Consider the following 23,069-nt stretch of genomic DNA (forward strand, 5'->3'; position numbering starts at 1 on the left):
AGGTAAATAGTGATGTACAGTAAGTTACCTTGCCTAAAAAGAGCTATGTGATTACATAGAAGAATTTCTGCAGTTATTAACTCTAATAAGTGGGATTCTTTTCCACTGTGTTCCTTTTTAGAGTTATAGGCAGTAGGCATTGTCAGGAAGTATTTTGTGAACTGGAAGTTTTACATCAAAGAGGAATTCCAGATATGAAATCTGAATATTTGTCAGAAACCTTGTTTTTAGGCTTGTTCTAGGATGTCACGGCATATACACTATAAGGAGTTCTTCCAAACCAAACAAGTAAGGTATAATCTCATATACCAAATATAAAACCCCTCTTCTGTTTTCAAGCCCAAACTCATTTTGTGGAATTGGTGAATACAAAACAGCAAATACTCTCAAGGAAATTCAACTTGATGAACAACTCATAAATGGAGAAATGGGTAATGTTTGGCAAATAGAATATTTTCAAAATACTACTTATTGGGGTTTAGAGGGGACTGGAAAAGACACACCAAAACAGCAATTCCTAGTCTTTGCACAAGGGAAGCTTTCTTGAAGGCATTACAAATATGTTATGCTGGATCAGAAAGGAGGAGCGAAAGAGAACAACTTACTGAAGATGAGTTCTAGCAATGGTGATGGAGGGGGGTGCAAAGGATATAACAGGGATTGGATGAGGGTAAGCAGGGAGAATGAGAGCAACAGGTAGGAGTGGGAGACACTAGAGAGGTGGGAGCATAGGGGAGGAGGTGAGCAAGCCAGGAGAAGACAGCGTGACTGTGTCTGATCTACACTGACGAGTACCAATGTTAACTGTCACCTCTCATCTCCAAACTAAATCACACCTGGAATTGGAGGCAGCACAGAGCTGATAGTCAGCCTTAGAGAGCCGACAAGTCAATCAGAGCAGAGATGCATGGAAAGACACCAGCTTTATAGGGATCGGTGCTTTCATTCATCGTGGGATTTACACCTGTCAGCCTCCTGGAGGGGGGAGCACACTGGGACTCACTTCAGTGCTGCTTAAAATGGGGCAACAGGCACTTTACTGCAATCAGCTCCTGCTTGCCTTTCCTATGGAGAGTATATTGCAGGGAGCCTTTGCTACTTGCACTTGAATTGCCTACATTTCAAGATCAGAAGGACTATTTCCCACAAAGCTGAAATGCCCCAGACCAAGTAGGCAGGGTGGCCCTAACTGGCTTCATGTTTCCCAACACGTGGAGTAGGGGGAAATAACAGGGTAGCCACTCACTTACCAAAAGAAGGCTTCAGGAGCTATATAAGCTGCATGAGCCCATCTCATTATCTGAGTTTGTCATGACATTTATTACAAGGGGTCAGTGGAGGCCAGACCAGGAGATCAGCCTGCCTTGTCTTCTACTCTGCTCTTTTCAAATACCTGCAGTGCTCTATAAAGACCCTCCTCTCCTTTCAAAAGGGCCCCCAGATCAGAACTCTTCCCTGCTGGCTAAATCCTGGGTACCAAAGCTTGTGATACAGGCTTTGAGCTGCCTGATCTCTTAATCCAGCTGTGTGTATTCATTTGAAACTGAAAGCAGCTCCTTTTTGTCGTCTGCTTCTCAGCATTAACTTCTCTTTGATGTAATTCTTGCTTCCGATGCTCTCTCCCTTCATGGGGAAGATTAGTGTGAAATTGGCCTGCTTCTCTAGAGACTGCAGTGTTAAGCCTCCAACACTTGGTCCTTATTGGAAATCCTTAACCCACATCGAAAGGAGGGGGAAGGGAGGAAAATGTACAAGTCCCAGACCTGACTATGGCAGTGCTCTGCTCGCCTTGCTGTTTTGGGAGTGGGGATCATAGGGGTTGAAGGTGGTAGGGATATGCTCTTAGAGATGCAGGTATTTTGGAGCAGGAACAAAGGTAGCATCCAAGCTGCTGGGAGTGTGTCTTTTCAGATTAAGAAGAGAGAACAGCAGTGCAGGGGTACTGAGAGGGAACTATGAGCATGCAGGCAGTATGCCCAGCCTGGGCTGAGTGACACCCGTATTTGGAGAGTTAAGCCATCAAATTGATCATTGCTAATCTGCTTTGAAAAGTAGGCTTGGAGCAGCATTGCCTAAGTCCACGTGGTGAGGACAGAGTCCAGGAGACAGAGGTTCCCTCTTCTCCCTAAAGTAGGTGTGATGCGGCTTCAGGGTAGCCTTGTGCTTCATCTGGAGTATCTCCAACATGAGAAGGGTAACGAGGTTGGGGCGGATGAACTTTAGCGAGTTTGCAAGTGCCGATGGCTGAGACAAGGAGCTCAGGAGGCTCTCTTCCTCACAGCGCCAGGACAACCTCTTTTCCTTTCACTTGTTTCTTGTGCTTGCCTTCCTGAAATGGCTGCTTTCTGCTTTTCTTTCCTTATCCTACCGTTTCATGTTCTTCAACTTTACTCCCCTGACGGCTTCCCACAGCCCTTGAACCTGCTGCTGCTTCTTCCACCAATCTCTGCCTCTCTCCTACTCTCACCGTCCTTTCTGGTGGCTCTTCCCTGCTCCCTGCACTTTTGGCCTCTGCTATCTGCTGCACTCCAGCCCCACCATCCCCTCCCTCAGTCCTCCATTGCCCTCCCCATGAGTACGTGGTGCTGTTATCTCAGAGAAGGGCCTTGAACACCCCTTTGGTTTAGCCTTGTGCTTCCTCTCGCTTGGCCGCCCCCCTCCCTCACCCAGGTCTGCAAATCACTCCTTCCCATGTCAGCCAGCAAATTGGTTTATCCTCCCCCCATCCCAGCTTTCATTACCTTGCCGAAATGAAGCGATATCTCCTCGGCGGAGGCTTCCCGTCGCTGCAGCCAGTACCCAAATCATGAGAGCTGGCATAATAAATGAAGACAAAGTGCCGGCGGCCCGGGCCATCTCTCCCACTGCGCCACTAGCCGCTGCCAGCTTCATTATTCGCTTAAGTTGCCGGAGAAAATTACTTAACCCTGACCCGTGTATTAGGGCCCTGTATTAATGCTGCGACAGGCGTCTCTTACAGCAAAGAACAATTTATTAGAGCCGAAACAGGCTGCTTTTCTCTGTCATTTTTCCAATCTGAGCTTTGAACACACATCATTAAACTTGTCTGACTCTCTCCCCTTCTCCATCATTCCTTTTTTATTTTTTTTAAACAGAAAGCGCTGTAGAGAATAGAGATTGTTCTGAACTCGCTGAGTGCCTCGGACTTTGCCCCCGCCTTTCTCCCCCCATGCTTTTTCCTCCAAACATGGCCCATGTCTCCATCTCTCTCTGTCTAATTCACCTTATTCTCCTCTTTTTGTAGTTGCATCCCTGTTTTTCAAATTCTTCTTCCTGAAATTCTCTCATGTTCTGTTTGTAGCTCTGCTCGTTTGACTGCCCCCCTCTGTACAGGTGTGTCACATTCTCTTTCACTCAATTAATTTGTCTGATTGCCAATTTTTCTCTGTGCTGAGCTGATATTCTGAAGGAAAGATGCTGGGAGGTATATGCGCCCTGTGCCAGCGTAGGGCCTGTACCACTTAGTACTGCCCTAGGACTACCTGGAACACCAGAGATCATCAGATCATCTGATAATCTGGTTTTCAGTACTATCACCTTTGTCTCATTCTCTCCGAGCGCTCCACTTAACCACAGTTTGGTCCTCAGTGTCACCAGCGGTGCTCAAGCAGCGTGAGCAGCAGGCAGGGCTTCAACATGACTGACTGTACTTGGGAGGGGGCTTTCTTCTTACTTGCTGAGATACTTACATGTGCTTTGGTGGAATTCAGTTATGTGCTCTCTCTTTTTTTTTTTATTATGAGATCCAATGTAACTCATGATAATACAGAAAGATATAATGAAAATAATGGCTGTCCCTTTTAAATCCCGTGTGGACAGACTCACAGAAAGAGGCAATGAGAAGTTAGATACAGGGTGATAGGCAAGAAAGTAGTAAAATATACATGAACATTGGTCATTGGTTCATAAGCATTGAAGCTGTGGGTACTTTCTTGGTTTCCCACTTTCTCTCACTTAACTTGCTTTTATTTTTTTCTCTTTGTATGCTGTTTGTCAACTTCCATCTTATTTTCTCACTGACCCATTTAATGAAATTATCATGTAGATCTTATATCACTGTAATGTTTCAGTTTTCTTTCTTTTTCCCCTTTTCAGAGCCTCTCTGGCCAGAAGTCAGATTAGTTGAGGACCTGGCACAAAGCCTAATTATCAATTATATTAGACTGGAGCTACATATGGATTTAGGGTTAATTTACCAATCAATTTATTAGTTGACTGTAATAGAATTTCAAGGCTGAGCCCTCAGCATCTTTAGGAGAAAACAACATGGCTAACTTAGAATTTCAACACGAGCTATGACAGGCTTTGTTCTCCATTTCCATTTTACCGGTGATTTCCTCAAGAAATCAGCAAGAAATAGAAACTGCTGAAGAGGAAAGTCTGAATGTACAGATTCTTTCAAATCATCCCAATTTCAAATATTTCTAGGTCTGGCTCTGTGTGTGCTCTTAACTATGTGTTAAAAATTTGTCATTTGCTAGCAATTGTCCCATGGGGATAAGTGATTGAAGGGGAATTGCTGAGGATTGAATGGATCATGGTGACCACTCTGCACTACAGCTATTTTTCCAAGAGTCCCTTTCTGGGCATTTCAGGTACTCTACAGGAATGAAACCTAGTGCTAAAATGTGAGGCTTTGCCTTGTGTGGAGGGTCTGCTTTGGATACTGTCTGGATATCCCAGAGGAGCTGGAGATTACTGGAGCTCAACACATGGTCATGGGTAGATGGGATTAGGCTAAGAAGAGGTAGGAGATCTGCATGGGGTAGGACTTAGGAGACGCTGTTTGTGCTATTTTATGGAGAGTTATATATACTGTGAAACTGAACACTTCTGTCTGCCTTCACATCTTCCTGTGTAATTCAGGTGAAAAGTAGCCAATTTAAAAGCATTGCTCTTTTCACACTTATTTATTGTGAATGCTCTGCTAGAGTGAGTTTCCTGGAGTCTAAGGAGTGAGACATTGTACCCTCACCACCTTAGAGGGGTGGTTTTCATCAAAGGATGGGGAGAGTTCAGTCCCTGTAATTTTTTCAATCTATAGATGCATAGCTGAAACTTCAGCTTCTCTCTTACACTTTTTCTCTTCAGTTTGGAACTTACCAAAGATCCCTTTGTCATTTCAGAGCAGGATTTTTGTCAGTCTTAAGTACAGCATTGAAAATAGACTAATAACAGAAAAACCCCTGTAACTAAAGCACTAACTAATGTTAACAATGGGAGTAATGGGTTAGATAGATTAATTAAGTACTTTATTGTCTTCCTGTCCACTGCAAATTTGTCTGGGATGCCAAAGGTTTATATTAAAAAAGAAGGAAAATTAAAGTGATGGATGTTTTTCATTGTATCATTCATATGTAGGGTAGGAGAAATTCAACTTTTTATCTGAGCCCCATCCTCTTGTGTTATGTGGGCTGGATGAATTTTCAAGGCTGCTTACCTTCCCGGAGGGGGAGAAAGTTATTTCTAGCAATGTCAGGAATCAAGGGGATTCTGTAGCTATTTGTCAAGGGAGCGACTGTGAGCTGAAGGACAGCAAATTCATGAAGACATACACATGGTGCATGAGATGGCTTGGGGGCTGGTGGGCTGTATCACAACAGTGATATCTCTTAAGTGGGGGAAATATAGGAGTTGTGCATGGAAAGAGCGGTGCAAAAGCTGGTTCAGAGTAACATCAGGGGTCGTTTCCTTCGAATGTGAGCGAATGAAACAGTCAAGAGCTCTAGTTTTTAGCCACCTGTTGAGGAATCTGCTAATGAGAGATACTCTGAAAAGCCATACGTGACCTCCCCAAGTAGCTTGGAGGGAGGCCAACATTTTTGGAACCTCTTTGAGTGTTAGTGCATGGCATTTAAAATGGGCTGTCAGCTGGGCCTTTAGGACCTCAGCAACTCCAGTGGGTTTTCAGTCTGGGGTGTGTAGGCTCTGTCACCACACAAAGCATCTCTTCAGCCACTAAAACTGTTGATCTTTGGAACTTTGCAGTTTTTTTCCAGAGATGTGTGAAGGGGGTCATTGGGACAACAGGGAGAGGAGGGGTGGAGGGGAAGGCAGTGAGGGTGAGAGGGGATGGTTGGTTGGAGCAGCTGCCCTTCTGCTGGGAGTCCCTCCCGAATTCTTTGGCACTCTCCTGCTCAGCCTGATAGCTCTTCCAAGTTCTCTAATCACCTTCTTGCTGTAATGAGCGTCTCATCTCACTGATGGAAATCAGGGTATTTGGTTATGAAAGGGACACTGTTAATAACACGATCTCTCTCTTCCCCACTCCATCCCCCACTTCCCCCGCCAGCCCCCCTCCCAGCTCTCCACACAATTCTCTCAATTAACGATAGGCAGAAATTAATTTTTCCCCTGGACTGAAACAATTGCTTGGCAGAGGATTGCCAGCTCGGCTCCAGATAGGGACCTTTCCCAGCAGGGCCCAGAGAAAGGAGGAGAGACCAAGGCGATAAGCAGGGCCCTATCAGCAGCCACAGGACGCAGTAATACAAATGTTATCCTTAGAAATGTATTTAAAGAGGATATGTTTATAATTCGAAGGGGATTGTCAGGCTGCTCCCCTCCCCCTCCCTGCAGATCCATGCTACAGCCTTCTTCCCTGCCATGAAGCGCACTTAAACCTCCAAAAGGCTTGGCAATGTCAGCCCTGCATGTTCCCCTGGCCACTGCATGAAGTGGTAGGGAGGCTGCCTGGGCACAGTGCTGGGAACAGCCGGAGAAAGCCACAGCATCCAGCATGCAAACCAGGCAAGGCAGCAAGCAGGATCTGCTCAAGGGGCCGGGGCTTGTAGCAGATCTACTCAGGAGTCAAGCAATAAGAGGTAAGCAACAGGAAAATACATAGTGCAGGAGAAAAGTGGTGGGAGGGATGAGCAAATACACGGAGACAAGGGAGGAGAGCCCTGGCTGTAGGCTGATCTGGAGGGCAGGGGAACCTTAGGTCCAGCCTGAAACAGGGATCCAGCTGCTGTTGCATGCAAATGTTTTAGTAGCATTTGTGACTTGGGAAACGTTGTCATCTTGGTTGCTTTCTAAAGCTGCTTGTTTATGGATCCCATGTGCATAATAGCTCATTGTGTAAAGATAAAACATCAGGCCCAGACCAACCAACATGCAGGGCTATTCCAACGACTGCCCCTGGCTGAGACAGCCAGCCCTGTTCTCACATACAGCGAGCAGAACATCTTCATCTTCCCCTCAAATTAGGGATGACAATACAAACAGTGAGGCCTTCTGGCAACCCTTCTTGGCTGCTTTATGCAGACTTGTGACATGCCCTGCAGCACTATCTAAGAGGACCTGCAGTGCTCCTGTGTTCCAGTTGTTCTCACTGCAACAGGCAGATAATGACATGTTGCAAGGACAACAGGAGAGGAGCAAGAAGACTTTCAGGAAGCAAAACCTGCAGTTGTTATAACTGAAATAGGCATTATTCCACTCTCCTCGAGGCTTCACCAGTCCTTGTAGGTGATCTCTGCAGTTGGCTCTGTTTGAGGCCCGTTACTTGTGAAACACCTCTTGTTCTTGCTGGAAGCAAGTTAGCACTGAGTTTCTGCCACACAGTGTTAACATCCATGATGGTCCAGTGCCCACCAGCATCACCAGTGCTACTGCCAGCCTTTGCTGCCATGATGAATATGTTTCTTTTTAGCTGGGCCCAAGTCCTGCTGGCACTGATGAGTGCCCCTGTGGGTGGCTCAGAGGCCACTGTTGTTAAACCAGCAATAGAACTGAGGACAGGCAGCCATCTGTAAGAACCAAGACTATAACAGTCCTACAGCAGCCAGTGATCTATGGGGAAATAAAGGCAATTGTAAAATAAAATGTATTAAATATTCTTTACAATACTGTAAAAAGGCTGGCCCTCCTATGCACCAGGTTCCACACACCTCTTGGCTCTTTTCACCTCTGCTCCTTCTATCTCCACCGTGCAACGGAGCACTGATAGACCAGAGAAGATCCAATTCCCTGAATCTGAGGAATAAATGCATGTTCTGAAGTACCTCTTTCCATTCATTGTGTAGAAGCAAAGTCTTTTCATGCAGAGGTGCTGTGAACAAACAACAAACCGTAAAAGCCAACCATGTTTAACAACATTCCAGGGACTGCTTGACCCAGCTGGAGGTCAAAATGCAATATTTGCAGACTGGTCAGCCCTCATTTCTATATTGCTTTAGGTTCAGAGATAGAAAGTTCTTTTAGACCTATGCCTGTAGTCTTATTAGGTTCACTACAAATTAAGCAGAGGTCTGTTGCAGGACAGATTGTTCCTGATTACTGGAACAAAATGAACACCAAAAAAATTACTCAGAGGAACATAAATGTAGGCCTCAGTTCATTCTCAAAGACACTTAAGAAACAGAGCATGTTATGGAAATAGCAGCTGATGTGTGTAGAACAGTAAGCAGATAATGAGTTTGAGCTTCTACACTGAAGTTCCTGGGTTCTTCTCAGGACATTTGTTCCTTTCTCTCAGCATTTCCCAGCATTGCCAACCTGCTGCTCCTCAGTGAGGTAGTGGAGCCACCTATCCTAGCAACAGTAACATTCATCCCCTTTTCTTTGTATTTGGGAATACTGAAATATTCGTAATGGGGTGGTGGCGTATCCAGCTACCCAGGAAGGGATGAGGTCTACCACTAGAAGGCAAGATACTTGTATGACCTTTAACAGCAGGGGCCCTGTGGAGCCGGTGGTATAAAACTCTAGAAGAGAAGCGAGGCAGTATAAGCACGTTGGATGTAGCAGCTCCCTAGCCATGTTCTTGTGGCTGATATTCAACGGTTACAGATCTGTGCACGTGTCCACAGCCTGGATGGCAGCCTCCTCCCTTCCCTGCTATCTTCATCTTGCTTTTGTCACCAGACTGCCAGTGCTGAGCTAGCCCAGCAGTCACCTCACGCAGATGTCCCTAGTGATGGCCTGGACCTCCAGATGGGAGTGACCCAAGGCACATATACGGGCTCTGCCAACTGCTGGGAGAGGCACCAGAGAGGTCTTGTTTTGTGCGGAGCCTCCCACATACAATTCCTTTCTACTTTCAAGTACTGTTTAAATGCAGACAGTGTTGGCTGTTGGGAAACTGGACTTTTAAGGTGCCTGGGAGGACACTCCTACAAGACAAGTAGACACAGTCCGTCAGTTACAAGGAGACATTGGCTTTTTCACAAAGACACCAAGAAGGCCCCTCCATCTGGCCCAGGTGTACCTGTTCCTGGTAATGGCCTGCTCTCTGAGCCAGGGTACAGCCCACCAAATCCAAACTGACTACCCAAGACTTTCCATTGGACAACTCACAGCTCAACAGCCAAAGTCTTCAGAAACTCCTTCCGGGTGCTGGGGTGGGAGGGAAACGTGGCGGCGCAGCCTTGTCCATCGTGCACTTCTTCACTCCCTCCCTTTCAGCCCTGTCCTTTCTCAATACCCAGGAAAGATTAACTCCTCTCCATGCGCCAGAGAAAGTTATTATCATTAATGAAGAATTAAAAGGGAGCGATTAATAAAGGGCCCTTATCTGGCAGCGGGGAGGAGGCTGGACAATGGAAGGAAGATGGAGAAAATGAAAAACAATAAATATGAAGCGTAAAAGGAGGCGAGCACTGCTCCCACTTGTTAGATCGCAGCTGCATCTCCTGAGGGGGGAAGGCTCCAAATTGCTAATTACTGCCTCTGAAAAGACCTCGCTCTGATATGTTTTCTGCTGAAAGGTTCCCATTAATGAAGCAGCGATGATGCTGTTTCCCTTTGACTTGCCTTCAATTCCCTCTCTGAGCTTCCTCCCAAGCCGGGAACAATGAGGCCCTGGGAGCTGGCGGCTCCCACAGGCCTCGCGGAGACTGGGCCGGGGGCAGCCGAGTGAGGGGAGCTGCGCCGGCTGTGAAATATGGAGGGGGGAGATAAGGCAAAGACAGAGGAAAGAGGCTCACTCCCAGGAGCCCAGGGAAAATTTGCAGTTATTATGAAGGAGATGAGACAGATTAAAAGCCCTTGTGTTCTGCGCTGCCCTTTTATTTAGTGGCTTCATCTCCAAGATGAAAGAAGTTGGAAATGACTTTCTCCGCATTTTGCTGCAAGAAGCTTCACGGCACATTTTTTGACTTTATTCCTCCCTTTGTCTCTTGTCCCCTTTCTGTCTCTCTCTTTTTCCTTTTAACCCCTGGAAGGTTTTGCTGAGAAGCACCATGGGACCATGCAGAATGTTTGCTGGGGTACAGTAACGACCCCTTTACTCTTCCTGTCCTACCAGGCCATCCCTCTCCCTGTGCAGGCTGGGGCATGAGCTGGGCAAAGCAGCAGCAACAACGTGCTGTGAGCATCCCGCAGACTTTCCCTCGCTGCTCACCTCAGGAACGTCCCTCGCCAGCAGCATCTCCTCTCTCATATCAAGTCCCAGCAACAGTTTAGTGCTCGTGACCATAGATTCTGGGCAGGAGAAAGAGGCCTGCATGTGCAAAGCCCAGGAAAGGCTAATAATCCACTCAGGATACAAGTCCTGAACATTTTGCATCCCTACAGCTTTTCACAAGCAAAATTAGTGCTGAGAAAAATAGGCCAGTCCCTGTTGTTCGTGCAGGAAAACTGCAAACTGCAAGAGAGATCGAATAATTCACTGGGGATGTGGGGTGAAGTTGAACTCAGGCAAGGATTCAGAATTTAGAGTGACTGTTCCACTTCAGAGTGGACTTTGTGAGACAGAACAGAAATATCATAAACAGCTCAAAACCAGATTACCACTTCTTCCCCAGTATATTTCACCAACTCCTACTGACAAATTTCCATTTTTTCCCTATTCACACCAGTGCCCTGTTTTGGCACCATTTTAGTTCTTGTGACTCTTGCAAAAGGCAAAAGCAATTCTGTTACCACCAAAACTTTCCCAGAAAAACATTCCCCATCTCTCCCAGGTCAGGAAAAAGGCTGCTGACGTCTCTCAGAATTTAGTTTGAAATGCTGAAATTTGTGAAAATATTGACAGGTGCTTTAAAAATTATACAATTTGTAGAACTCTTGTTGACCAATAGAAAAGCACAGAACTATTCGGAAACGAATGGAAAAAAAGAGAAATTAAAGTGGGCATCTGCTGCTGTCTCTTCAGGACGTGTGAGCACAGGAATTCTTTTACACAACTGTTTGTGTAATTTGTTATCCTGCCCAGTACTACAGCCAGCACAGAGCTGAAATGAAGAGGTAAGAAGCTCTGAAGTAGATGTTTACAGAATAACCTTCCCACCAGGGGAGTTTCTCTGTAACCCAGACATTTTGTAGATGTTTTATGTCCTGAAGCATGGAAAAGGATTGCAGCGGTAAAACAGGATTAGATTTTAGGATCTGAGAGTAAAAAGAAAACCTCTGTACTGAAAATAGGAAACTAAATGGTGCAGTCAATAGAGTGAGGTACTGCAATGGAGAGGGTTAAAAAGACAAAAGGACAGACAAGTACAGATGAATTGGTGCACAGCAACTAACTAAACTGAAGACAGACATTAGGAATGAGATAAAAATGATTTATCAAATGACCGTTTTTGTTCTTTTAATATTTCTTTTCCACATAAATTTCTCAGAAAACAAAAAGGTAATGAAAATGTTAAAATTACAGCTCAGAATAAAGGTTGAGTTGGAGAAACAGCGTGGAGAGATCTCAGTGAAGCTGAATGATGATCATTTCAGAAGGTGTAGGAACCAGCCACAAACGGAAGGATTTTCTTATGGTTATTTCTTGACAATCTGGGGGGGTGCCAGGGAACTGGGGAAAAGCAAGCATGTTATCAGGGGGAAGCAGGGAGGAAGTCATGATCTTGGCAATTATCACCCTTTCAGTAAAACTTCTGCTTCTGGCCTCATAAAGGAATAAATAGAAGCTGGAAAAAAATGTAAAAATGTGAGGGATAACAGATCTATGAACAACGAGCAGCAGCGTAGATTTATAGAGAACAAATCATGTCAGACAAACCTGATTACTTCCTCTGATTTAATTTACAAAATTAGCGAATGAAGAGAATGCCATGTACATAATATATCTAGGCTTCAACAAATCCTTTCATATACTGCCTTGTAAAATATGACTTGAAAAATGAACTAATATTGCCTTGAATATGAATGCTGCCACATGGATTAAATAAACGGAAAGATGAGAAACAAAAGGGAATGCTGAAGAAAATGGAACTGGGGTCACAGTTGGCTTGACTCTGATGGCTGCTGATGATCCATAAACTGGGGAGATAACAGGCACATGCTGTGACGGAAGGAGGTGCAGATTTAAGGACAAGGAAATTGCACGGAGAGGTTTATCTTAGAAAATAACAAAACTGAGTTCCATCCGGATGTACAAATCCAGTGTATATCCAAATACACAAATCCAGATACACAAATTCAGTATGAAATGCATTTTTGGTACTGAGTATACTGATCGCCAGCATCTTACAATTAAAAAGAAAAAAAATCAAGCAGCAAAAAGGAGAAGCACATGGCAAGAGCTGGGAACATTCAGCTTCTATTAGCAGCTAATGGTCTGTGGAGACATGGGCTGGGACTCCAACAATGGCACCTACCAACGCACAAATCTTCAAAAAAATCAATAAGAAACACCAGCTCTCAGCAGGGCATGTGTTACTTCCATTCACAAGCAAGCCAGGGGTCAGATAAGCCAAGGACTGATATTTCCATAAATAAGAACTTCATAAACCAATGGCAAGTGATAACATACACCCACTAAATCAAGGAATGCACGCCCAGCATCAGGAGAGGCCTTATGCACCGGGCCTGGTTTCTGCTGACTCTAGAGCTGTGAAGTGATCTGTAGGGTGAAATACTCAAACACAGGCGGGATATTCATCTGGGGAAAGCATGGTTGTGGTTTTGGTGATATTAAACCTCAGCAGTGAGTCCTGCAGGGACAGGGCCTCGTGGACAACTCTTCTGCCTGATGTGGCACTGCCCCGAGGCACCTCATGGTCATTCCCAGCCAAGAAGGGCCTGATCCAAGGAATGGAACACTTCCCATACAAGGAAAAGCTGACAGAGCTGGGGCTGTTCAGCACAGGGAAGAGAAGGCTGCAGGGAGACCTGGGAGTGGCCTGTCAGTATTTAAAGGTGGGCTATAAGAAAGAAGGGGACAGACTGTTTACCAGGGTCTGTGATAATAGGACAAGGGGAAACGGTTTCAAATCAGAACAGGGGAGATTAAGATTGGGTGTAAAGAAGTTTTTTACAATAAAGGTAGTGAAGGCCTGGAACAGGTTGCCCAGAGATGCAGTGTATGTCCTGTTCCTGGACACAGACAAGGTCGGGCTCTCAGCGCCGTGACCGAGCTGCAGGCGTCGTTTCAGGGAGTTGGACTGGATGGCCTTTAAAGGTCGCTTCCAACTCCAACAACTCTGGGACTATGATTCTATGAAAAGGCTAAAGGGAAAGACTCGTGAAAGATGAACTAACGCGGCTATCCTGCGCAGCGACGCCTATCCGAGCACCTCTCCTCACTAAGTAACGGTCTGTAACGGCTTCTAACGGCCCGCAGCACTCCGGGCACGGCCGCACGCCGCCCCCTAACCCGCCGCGCTACCGGGCGGCGCAGCGCCCCACGCCGGGCCAGCCCCCGGCGCCAGGCCCGCCCCTCGGCGGGGAGGGCGGGGAGGAAGTGGCCCGGGAAGGCCGGAAGCGCCGCTGCGAGGGGCTGGCGGAGCGGGCGCTGCCCGGTGAGTGGGGTCGGGGGCCGCGGCCCGGCGGTGGGGTCGGGGTGGGGCGTCGGCGCTCGAGACGCCCCTCCCGGTCCGGCCTCGGGGCGCGGCGGGCTGTGCCGGGCTGCTCTGCGGGGCCGGGGGTTGCCCGGCGGCGAGTGGGAGAGCGCCGGCTTCTCCTCGGAGCTGGAGAGGCGTTACGGTGCGGCCTTCCGGGCGCCTGGACCGAGGAGGAGGCCTGCGGCAGCCAGTGCTGCTCCGGAACGGGGCCGCGGGTGTTCTGGGCGAGGTGGCCCAGCACGAGAGCCTGAAGTGCCGGAGGTGGGACGGCCCGGCGGTCACGGGCAGTGTCGGAGGTTGGGCGAGTCCTTAGGATGGGCTCGCTGGCAGTCCGAAGATGGAAGGGCTGGGGATTTTGCCCCTAGCAGCTGGGTCCTGGTGTCACGTACACTGTTGTAATGAGTGTAGGATGGCCCGGCGTCTTATTTTGCTGCTGCGTTGAAGCTGATTTGCAGACTGCCTTTTTGCTTTCCGTTTTGCGCACAGCTTTACTGCCTGTCTACTTTTTGGAAGACTTCAGTCTGCTTGCTGCAGCTGCTAACCTTCTTTGTAGCTTACAGTAATTGACATAGGCATACCAGGTAGCAAACTAGTTAGGGGCTCCTTTACCCTTAAGATGTGTAATGGAACACATTGCTTCCAAGCAAAAGATACAAATGTAAGGCCCTTTCAGATACAGAGCTCTTGACCCAACTGCTGCAGTGGTGACATCTCCGCCACTGTGGTTAGAAGTGGGATTTAACTCCTGCAAAAGGAAGGAGTGAACGTTAGCCCAAGAAACAGCACTTATATTGCATTGTTTCTCCCAGGCAACTCAAGTGTGTAACTCTGCTATAGTATGCTGTAGTCTAGCAATGTGTTTGTGACAGCATTTATGTCTGGTGCTAATTGTTTGCTGTCATTTTTAGTAGGCATTGCCAATGGATGAACTTGTGCATGACTTGGCCTCAGCCTTAGAACAAACTTCAGAACAAAACAAGCTGGATGAGCTATGGGAAGAGATGGCCCTAAGCCCGCGGCAGCAGCGGCGCCAGCTTCGCAAGAGGCGGGGTCGCAAACGACGCTCAGACTTCACGCATCAGGCAGAGCACGCCTGCTGCTACAGTGAGGCCTCGGAGTCCAGCTTGGATGAAGCTGTGAAGGATTGCCGTGAGGTGCTGACAGCCAATTTCAGTGACTCTGATGACATGGCAGCGGTCAAACGACATCCAGCTCTCAGTGCCAGCCTGAAGAGCAAGCAACACTCATGGCATGAGTCAGACTCCTTTACAGAGAATGCACCCTGCCGGCCTCTTAGGCGCCGCCGGAAAGTGAAACGCGTGACATCAGAAGTGGCTGCCAGCCTCCAGCAAAAGCTCAGGGTGTCAGAGTGGAACTATGAGAGGGGCTGCAGGTTCAAGTCAGCAAAGAAACAGCGTCTTTCGCGCTGGAAGGAAAATGCCCCGTGGACATCATCCAGTCGTGGCCTTTGTGAACCGGGAGAGAACAGGCCCTTCCTCAGCAAGGCGGGAAGGAAGGAGCGGATGGAGTGTGAAGCTGATGAACAGAAGCAGGGCTCAGATGAAAATATGTCTGAATGGTGAGGTCTTTGTTTCTTTCCCTGCTAGAGCTAGATGGCTTCCTTGCTTGCAGCTTGTACAATCTTGCTTTTAGAAGTTCTTTCCAAACTTATTCAGCGCTATTCTCTTTTTTTGAGGAGGGAAAATCCCTCAGCTACTTTAAAAGTTTAGATTTTTTTTCCCCAACAGTCTTTTCATGTCAATGCCATGATGATGACCCAAACACTCTTTGAAAAGCTAGCAAGTTGTTATGTTTCTGGCTTGTAATGCACAAGCAGCTCTTTGAAAATTTTGTGGTCCTTCTGCTATGAAGTGGCATGCTTGTGGCCTGACGTTTGGCTGATAAATCCATTGTTGGTACTTATGTTGTCTGATTGATGTGATCTGTTTGTAGTTTCTTGTTTTCAGAATTTACCATAAGCAGTAACAGAAAACTGATCAGACAATGAATGCTAGACCTCTGTGCAGGTACTGTATGAACCTCAGTCAAAACATCTTCATTGCAGTTCTACATTTCTGCTATGGGTTTAGAATAAGGTTCTGACAGGCTAGCTGTGGCAGGAGAGTAGTGAGAAGATAAAGAAGTTGGGTAAAATGGAATATTTGCAGGGTAAGTCTATGAACAGTGAAATCTGGCTTGTATTTGTGTCCAGTTTTGAAGAACTGATGAACTGGTGATGCAGTTTTGTACGAGAGTTGAAAATGAGAAGCATAAATGTCATGGTCTGAATTTGTGCATCACTCTTGAGAAGTTTTCCCTTTGAGTTTGATTTTTATTCTCTCAATAGAAGGTTCAGTGTTATAAAACTCCTTCTTTACAAAAAGATTTTTGCAGATTAGAAGAGAAACAACCGCTGCGAGTCAAATGGAAGAGTTTTAACAAATGGCATACAGAAAGGAGATAGGGACTACCATTGTTTAAGAAGCAGGAGACATTCAATACAAAACTTTTTCTTTTTTTTTTGTTTTCGTAAAACTGCTGTGGGACATTTTGGAGATCAAGATTTGTATGTATCTGAAAGGGGGATGTGGAGGGTAGATTTTCTAGGGACTGATAAGCATTACAGCCCAAGTGGAAGATTTGTCTCAGGAAGTCCTGAAACTGCTGATTGCTGGAAGCTGTACGAATGTACTGAGGAAACGGTCAATCCACATTTGTTACAGTCTCATATTCTTTTCACAAGTATTCACTACAATAGACACTATCAGAGACAGTGAATTTGAGAAGTATAATTGTTTGCTTTGGTGTAATTGTTCATGTGTTTGGGTTCATTTAAGTGTTCTGGCTGTCTAGTTACTGCAATTTGTCAGTGGACAGGTGGCATGCAGTTATTGAGGGCTTTGTGGAAAATAACTGGAAGTGCACACTCCTCAAAGGTACTTTCTGAGAGGCTGTGAAAAGCATAGGTTGTAGTACATCCTCTCTGTCCTGATTCTAGAGATCACTAGTGCATTTTCATCGAACCAGCATTGTAGCTAACTGTAGCTAACTTAAGAAGATAGAAGAAGCAAAAAAAGTGATTTTTTTTTTTTCATTGAAAAGTGGTTCTTTTTAGGTTAAGAAATGAGGGAAGATGTGCCTTTTCAAGATGCTAGTGAATGCCTTTTTTGGTATTAGTTGCTAAGAACACTTTTATCTTTTCGTGCTGTGTGCTGGCAGTCCAGAAAAGGAAATGTGCTGCCTAGCCCCTGAATGTTGCATGTCACTAGTGATGGACTGAGAGATGCCCTTACTTGATGTGGCAGTGATGGACAGTGCTCCTTGAGGGTTTTTTTCTACCAGTCAGAGTCTGTTCCATCATGTCAAACTTGAACTTAAACCAGCAGGCTTTCATCTAGGCTTTATTTGGAAGAGCAAATAAACAGCTTTGTTGGGTGTTACTTGAGGACCATGCTGAGGATATCACTTTGTTCTGTCTCAGTTGTACCTTGCTCTCAAGCAAATTACTGTGCAAGTGTTTGTATGCTGTTTGCCTTCTGCTGCCAAGTCTTTGAGATTCTCTTTAGAGGTCAGAATATTTGACCTCTCCAACACAAGTGTGATCAGTGCTGTGATTCACTCAAGAGGGTCAAAATTGGAGAGAGAAACACACATAACCCTCTTTGCTGTGGACTGTCCCTTGCAGCAGTGAAGGATCACGTTGGTCTCTGCTGCTTTAAATATAGCAGTTCGCTGCTAGCAAAGTGAAACTGGCTTTGCTTACCTCACTCTTGCTCTGCCATTGCTGCTTTGCTCCTTTTTCTGCTACCATGAGAGAAGGTACTTCAAACAACTGTATAACAAGCATAGCATGAAGAAAGGAGAAGAAAATTGGATACCTATGAGAAAGAATGGTATGTTGGCATCACAAGGTGGGAAAGCGACTAATAAAGCTTGCAGTACCAGGAGCCAGTCCACTGTGATCTAGTGATATATGGAGCAACTTGATACTGTGTTGGTTCCATTTCTGTTCATAGAACCACAATCATTCTGGTTAGAACAGACCTCATCATCTCCAACCATCCACCTAACATTATAATTCCACTGCTAAACCTTGTCGCTTCCACATCCACATCTCTTTAGTACCTCCAGGGATGGCAACTTAATCACCTCCTTGGACAGCCCATTTCCAATGTCTAGCTACACCTTCCATAAAGAAATTCCTCTGATAGCTGCTCTGAACATCCCCTGGTGCAATTTGAGGTTGTTCCATTTTTGTGTTACGTAGCAGTAGATCTCCTTAAATGATGAAATACTCAGTGTTTTCTCTGCTTTCAAGAGAGCTACTTGTTCTAAGTCAGATCAAAAGCCTACTGTATTCAGGAAATAAACTGATTCACTGAGAAAGCTTTGGAAATGTGTATTTAATGAGGAGTTTGCTTGTAGGCATGTACATAGTGTACGTGAAATGAAATATTTGAAATTGCCAAATTTCAGTGTACACTGTGAGGAGGAAAGGTGTGCAGGAACATGATGTTTCTAAACTGGGTAATGACGTGACTCAAGGCCTGACACTGAGAATTGTGGTAAAAGAAGCAAGTGGTCTTAGTTTAAGTAGTCATCTGCATGCTTGTACAAGAGTGACAGTTAACTACTAAGGTAGCGTGCCCTTCTTTCTCCTCTAATGCTCTGAGATTCCCTGCAGCCATAATAAAGCATAGGGAAATCATATGTTGAGTGCTGAAGCTCCTGTTGTTGGTCTAAGCTGAGCACTTTCAGAATGATCTGGGTTTAGCTTGAAGCAGAGCAAATCATGGTCAAGAGTTGTTTGACAAATCACTTTGAATGATGTGCTTAGTAGTGAGAGCTCTGTGGTTTGTCTGATCTACTCTCAAGAGACATAACTTCACTTTTTTGAACTGGCCATCGCACTCCCCCACTGGCTCTGTGTGACTTCGCTGGTTTGCTGCTGATGTGTTTTGGCCTGGGACTGTAGCCACTGCTTCTCAAGTGTGTAGTGCAGTTGCCTTTACTCTTTGGAAGAGAACTATTTTCCTAGCAGCCTGCAGTGGCAGTCGAGAGCCTGGCTAAGCTGATGAATTGGAACCCAGTCTCTCGGTAAAGAAAAAATTCCTCTCTTGGAAGGCAAATGACAGAGACAGAGTGTTCAGCTTCCCCTCCTCCTCCAGCCCAGCCTGACCTTCTGCAGCCCCTCGGTGCCTCTTGTTTTCTTATTTTTATAGAAAATCAATATCCCTCCTGACACAAACAATAGCTCAGGAGAAAGAATAAATGGGGTAAACCTGAGATCTCTGTCCATCACCTCTCACTTTAACTCCCCCAAACTATTTAATTATAAGCATGCTTTGCTCCAGGTGTTTGCAACAGTGAAATTGCTAAATGAGGACCATTTTAACCAAAGATTGGGTGATCAATAACACTCTATAGCAGTAGGTTGTCGGATCAATAGGATTCATTATTTCATGGTTAAGGTAAGTAGCCTCCTTTGCAAGTGGAGGTCATTAATCAGTGCTTACTGGACCTGTAGAAAGGCCTGTGGAGGAGTCTAGTTTGTGTTCAGCCCTGAAGTGTGAAATGGTAAAGAGAGTGAAGTGGGATCCATGAAAGTTGATTCAAGTAAGGCACTGGCAATAATGTGTATCTGTAAGGAGCAAAGGAGCTGTCAGTATGACAGAATGCTTAAAGTGCAGTTAATATGATCTGGAATCTTACATAACGCTTCTTCCTTTCTCTGGCACCTTTTCTCTGGTGATGCTAAAACCCATATGAAGCAGTCACTCAATCCTTGCTTGTAAGGTCTCTTAATCCAGGCTTTCAAAGGAGAAAGCAGACGCACTAAGATTTGCCCTGGGTCATATAGTGAGTTGGTAGGAGAGCTAGGAATGAAACAAATGACTCGTGGTTATCAGTCCTTGGCCTAATTGCTTTGTTGTACATGGGGGAGGGCAAATGGATAGCCAAACTCTGTAATGGATTGAGTTGGAATTTGATATTAACTTACATACTGAAATGTGGGAATGATATACATATCATTCATCCTTAAAAATTTATATGACCTTTGTATAATGATGAAGATGCAGAGTTTATAGATATCCAGCATGGTGAATTGATTTGGCTGTACTCAAGAGTGTATTTTCCAAGAGCAATAATGTGCTCCAAAATTTTTAATAATGTTTAAATAATGAAGTAGCATAATAAAAAATAAAATGTAATAACATAATGAAACTGAAAAGGTTTAATTATGTTCCTGCATTTATTTGGGGTGATGCTTCTTATGATCGCTCATCCTTATGTTTTGTGAATTAGGAGGTTTTCTGTTGATACTGGTGTCAGTATGTTTCCCTGTAGGAGGCCAGAGAGCTTTGTAACAGTGCTCCTCAATCAGAGCTTGATTCTAGTTCTGACTTATGTGATGTTCATATCTCCCATGAGACCTTAGTACTAAGGGGGTGTAAGGGGCAGTAAGTAGTTACTACTTGTTATGATATTTCTCAGCTAAATTGGAGGAAGTATTACCTGAAGTGCAATTCAGTCCAGAAGGCCAATCCTGGACAGCATCAAAAGAGAGGTGGCAGCAGTGTGAGGCTGCTCTGCCCTCATGAGGCTTCTTCTGGAGTACTGTGTCCAGGTCTGGGGCTTCTGCATGAGATAAACGAGGAGCTGTTGGAGAGGGTCCAGAGGAGAGCCACAAAGATGGTCAGAGAGCTGGAGCACCTCTCCTATGAAGGAAGGTTGAAGGAGCTGAGCTTGTTCAGCCCAGGGAAAAGAAGGCTCCAGAGAGACCTCATTGTAGACTTCCAGTACTTAAGGGAGCTTACAAGCACGAGAGAGACCAACTTTTTCACAGTCTAGTAGTGACAGGACAAGGGGGAATGGCTTTAAACAAAAAGAGGGGAGGTTTAGGTTTGGTATAGAAGGAAATTATTTAAAGAATGGTGAAGTGCTAGAATAGGCTGCTCAGGGAAGCTGTGGATGCCTCTCATCCCTGGGAACATTCAAGGCCAGATTGATGGGACCCCAAGAAGCCTGATCTTGTGGGGGCAGCCCTGCCCATGGCACAGAGTTGGGACTGGGTGGGCTCTGTGGTCCTCTCCAACCTAAGCCTTTCTATCAAGTGCCCGAAGACTGATTTAGTATCAGCAGTAGAGTTGTCAGATGCTTGGGGCTGACTTGTGTGTGTATTTCTGCTGCAAATATTTATCCAATTTTACAGTCAACACATTAATTTCTAGTTTAATTCCTTGATTCAAGAATTAAGTCCCTTGTAACTGCTTCAGCAAATGTAAAATGCGCAGTGCTGAGCGGCATTCAGCTGCAGCAAGTCATGCTATCATGCTATGCTTTTTAGCTGGAGAGTTACAAATGTACCTGCTGCTCTTCCTGCAAAGGAAGAAAAAGTTGCAGTAGATTGAAGAGAGGCCTTATGTAGGTGGGTAACACGTTTGAGGAAAAGTACAAAACTTCAGAGGCTTTTCAGTATCTGTTAAGTGACCCAAGGGCAGTTAACTCCTTTTAATTTCCTAGTGAGCATTCCAGACAATGTCGTAGTTAGGTTATGAACTCTAATACTCAAGGCCAATGCCAGTGTATTAATTACTTTTTGATACCTTAGAAATAGACTAGATACAAGATTCTGCTTCTTGTCAAGTGGTACAGCATTGCTGGGATTTAACAGGAAGCCATCATGACCCGTGCTAGACCGAGCCATGTATATGAAATGCAGTGATACCCAATTTCTGTGATGTAAAGTATTGTGAGCTCAGATAAACTAGTAGAATGTTTGTTTTGTATTTGCTGGGGTTGTAACAATGTTTTTATTTGTTTGTTTTTGTTCCAGTGAAACCAGCAGTGTATGCAGCAGCAGTGATACCGGACTATTTACCAATGATGAGGGCCGCCAAGGTAACAACTGTCCTGAAATTTTCCTCATGTTACAGGGAATTTCCCTTGCCTTTTTTTAAAAAACAGATCTGAAGAAAGATCTGAATTTGAAGACAGACAGGGAAGAGAATGCAGGGAAAAGTCTAGTGGCTGTGAGGTGCTAGAAGTTATCAAAATGATCTGAGGGCCATAAAGGTATGGCTTTGGAAGCAGTACACTCCTGTATATCACAGAATCATAGGTGTTGAAAAGGGACCTCTGGAGATCATTTAGACCAATCCCCTGCTGAAGCGGGTCCCCTATAGTAATTTGCATGGAAAAGCATCCATGTGGGTCTTGAATATCTCTGGAGAAAGAGACTCCACAACCTCTCTGGACAGCCTGTTCAGTGCTCCATTACTCTTACTTTAAAGAAGTGTTCTTTCTCATGTTCATATCAGATCTATAACATTTAGTATACGAAAAAAAACCAACCCCAACAAATTACTGTTATAGGAAGGCCTAGAAAGACAAGAGAAATTCTGTTCTCCATAGTCATCCATAGAAAGAGTAAAATTCACAATCTCTTTCTATAGATGTTTTAATTGTTGTCTACTTACCACTAGAGCCTTATCTGTTAGTTTTTTCCCAATGGGAAGGAAGAAACAACTCCAAAATAATCAGTACTATCAAGTCATCTAATGAACTATGCTAAGAAGAGCATTGCTGTTGTGTGTATTAGTTGAGCCTAGTATCTTCAAGGTCTATTGTAGAAATGGTTTCTTAGGGCTTTTGAGTGTGGAACAAATGCTGATTTTATTTATCAGTGAGAAGTGTTCAGTTTATGGGAGATAAGGTAGAAGTAAGTGTGAAAGCACTTGCAGTAGGCATGGGAGCAATCAGGACTGTTGTATTTGGAGCAGGTGGGGTGTGACCCTGGAGACTTGTAAGTCTGTGCAGCTTGTGCTGATGTGTATTGTGTCATATGTCAAAAGTTATAATTTGGATGAGATCTCTCCGGAGAATATGTGAGTGCTAAACTCAGTAAGAAGTACTGCTTCCACTTGTTACTGACCCAAGTGTCCGGGTGAGAGGCAGCATGATGCTAGCAAATATATGCACATTTTTTCTGATTATATTAGGCTGTAGGGATGATCTGTTGTGACCTGAGGTGGCTCTGACACTTTGCCTAGGGCAGGAATTTCAGAGATCAGCTTTGCCCTTTGCTGAGAAATAATTATTTCCAGCATTCTGTTCTTCCAGAGCAACAGAAAAAAAAAAAATCTCTCATCCCCTGTTTTTGCATGTAACTCTGCTGGGAGAGCTGAAGTTAGTGAGCACTTACATATCAGATGATGGCATTGTGTGTTGACTGAAATGTTGAAATTTTAGCTCATCACTCAAGGCAGTGTTGGTGTAGGCTCTGTGCATGTTTGCACCTATATATACCTG

The 23,069-nt window shown here is 45.1% G+C and overlaps 1 protein-coding gene across 8 annotated transcripts in view; it reads left to right on the forward strand.

The window, feature by feature from the left end:
* GPATCH2L (G-patch domain containing 2 like) overlaps positions 1–23,069 on the forward strand; it is a 78,988-nt gene that overhangs the window by 23,857 nt on the left and 32,062 nt on the right. For 5 of the 8 annotated variants that reach the window (XM_085225347.1, XM_085225346.1, XM_085225350.1 and 2 more), the window contains 2 exons: positions 14,669–15,336; positions 21,595–21,659. In XM_085225347.1, the coding sequence (XP_085081473.1) occupies positions 14,669–15,336; positions 21,595–21,659 (733 nt within the window). Of the gene's footprint in view, positions 1–13,563; positions 13,716–14,665; positions 15,337–21,594; positions 21,660–23,069 lie in introns of those variants that run through there. The other 3 variants (XM_085225352.1, XM_085225348.1, XM_010711747.4) reach the window with 3 other exon arrangements.

The sequence above is a fragment of the Meleagris gallopavo genome, chromosome 5 (genome assembly GCF_905368555.1).
Source record: "Meleagris gallopavo chromosome 5, MGAL_WU_HG_1.1, whole genome shotgun sequence".
In the NCBI taxonomy this organism is placed as follows: domain Eukaryota; kingdom Metazoa; phylum Chordata; class Aves; order Galliformes; family Phasianidae; genus Meleagris; species Meleagris gallopavo.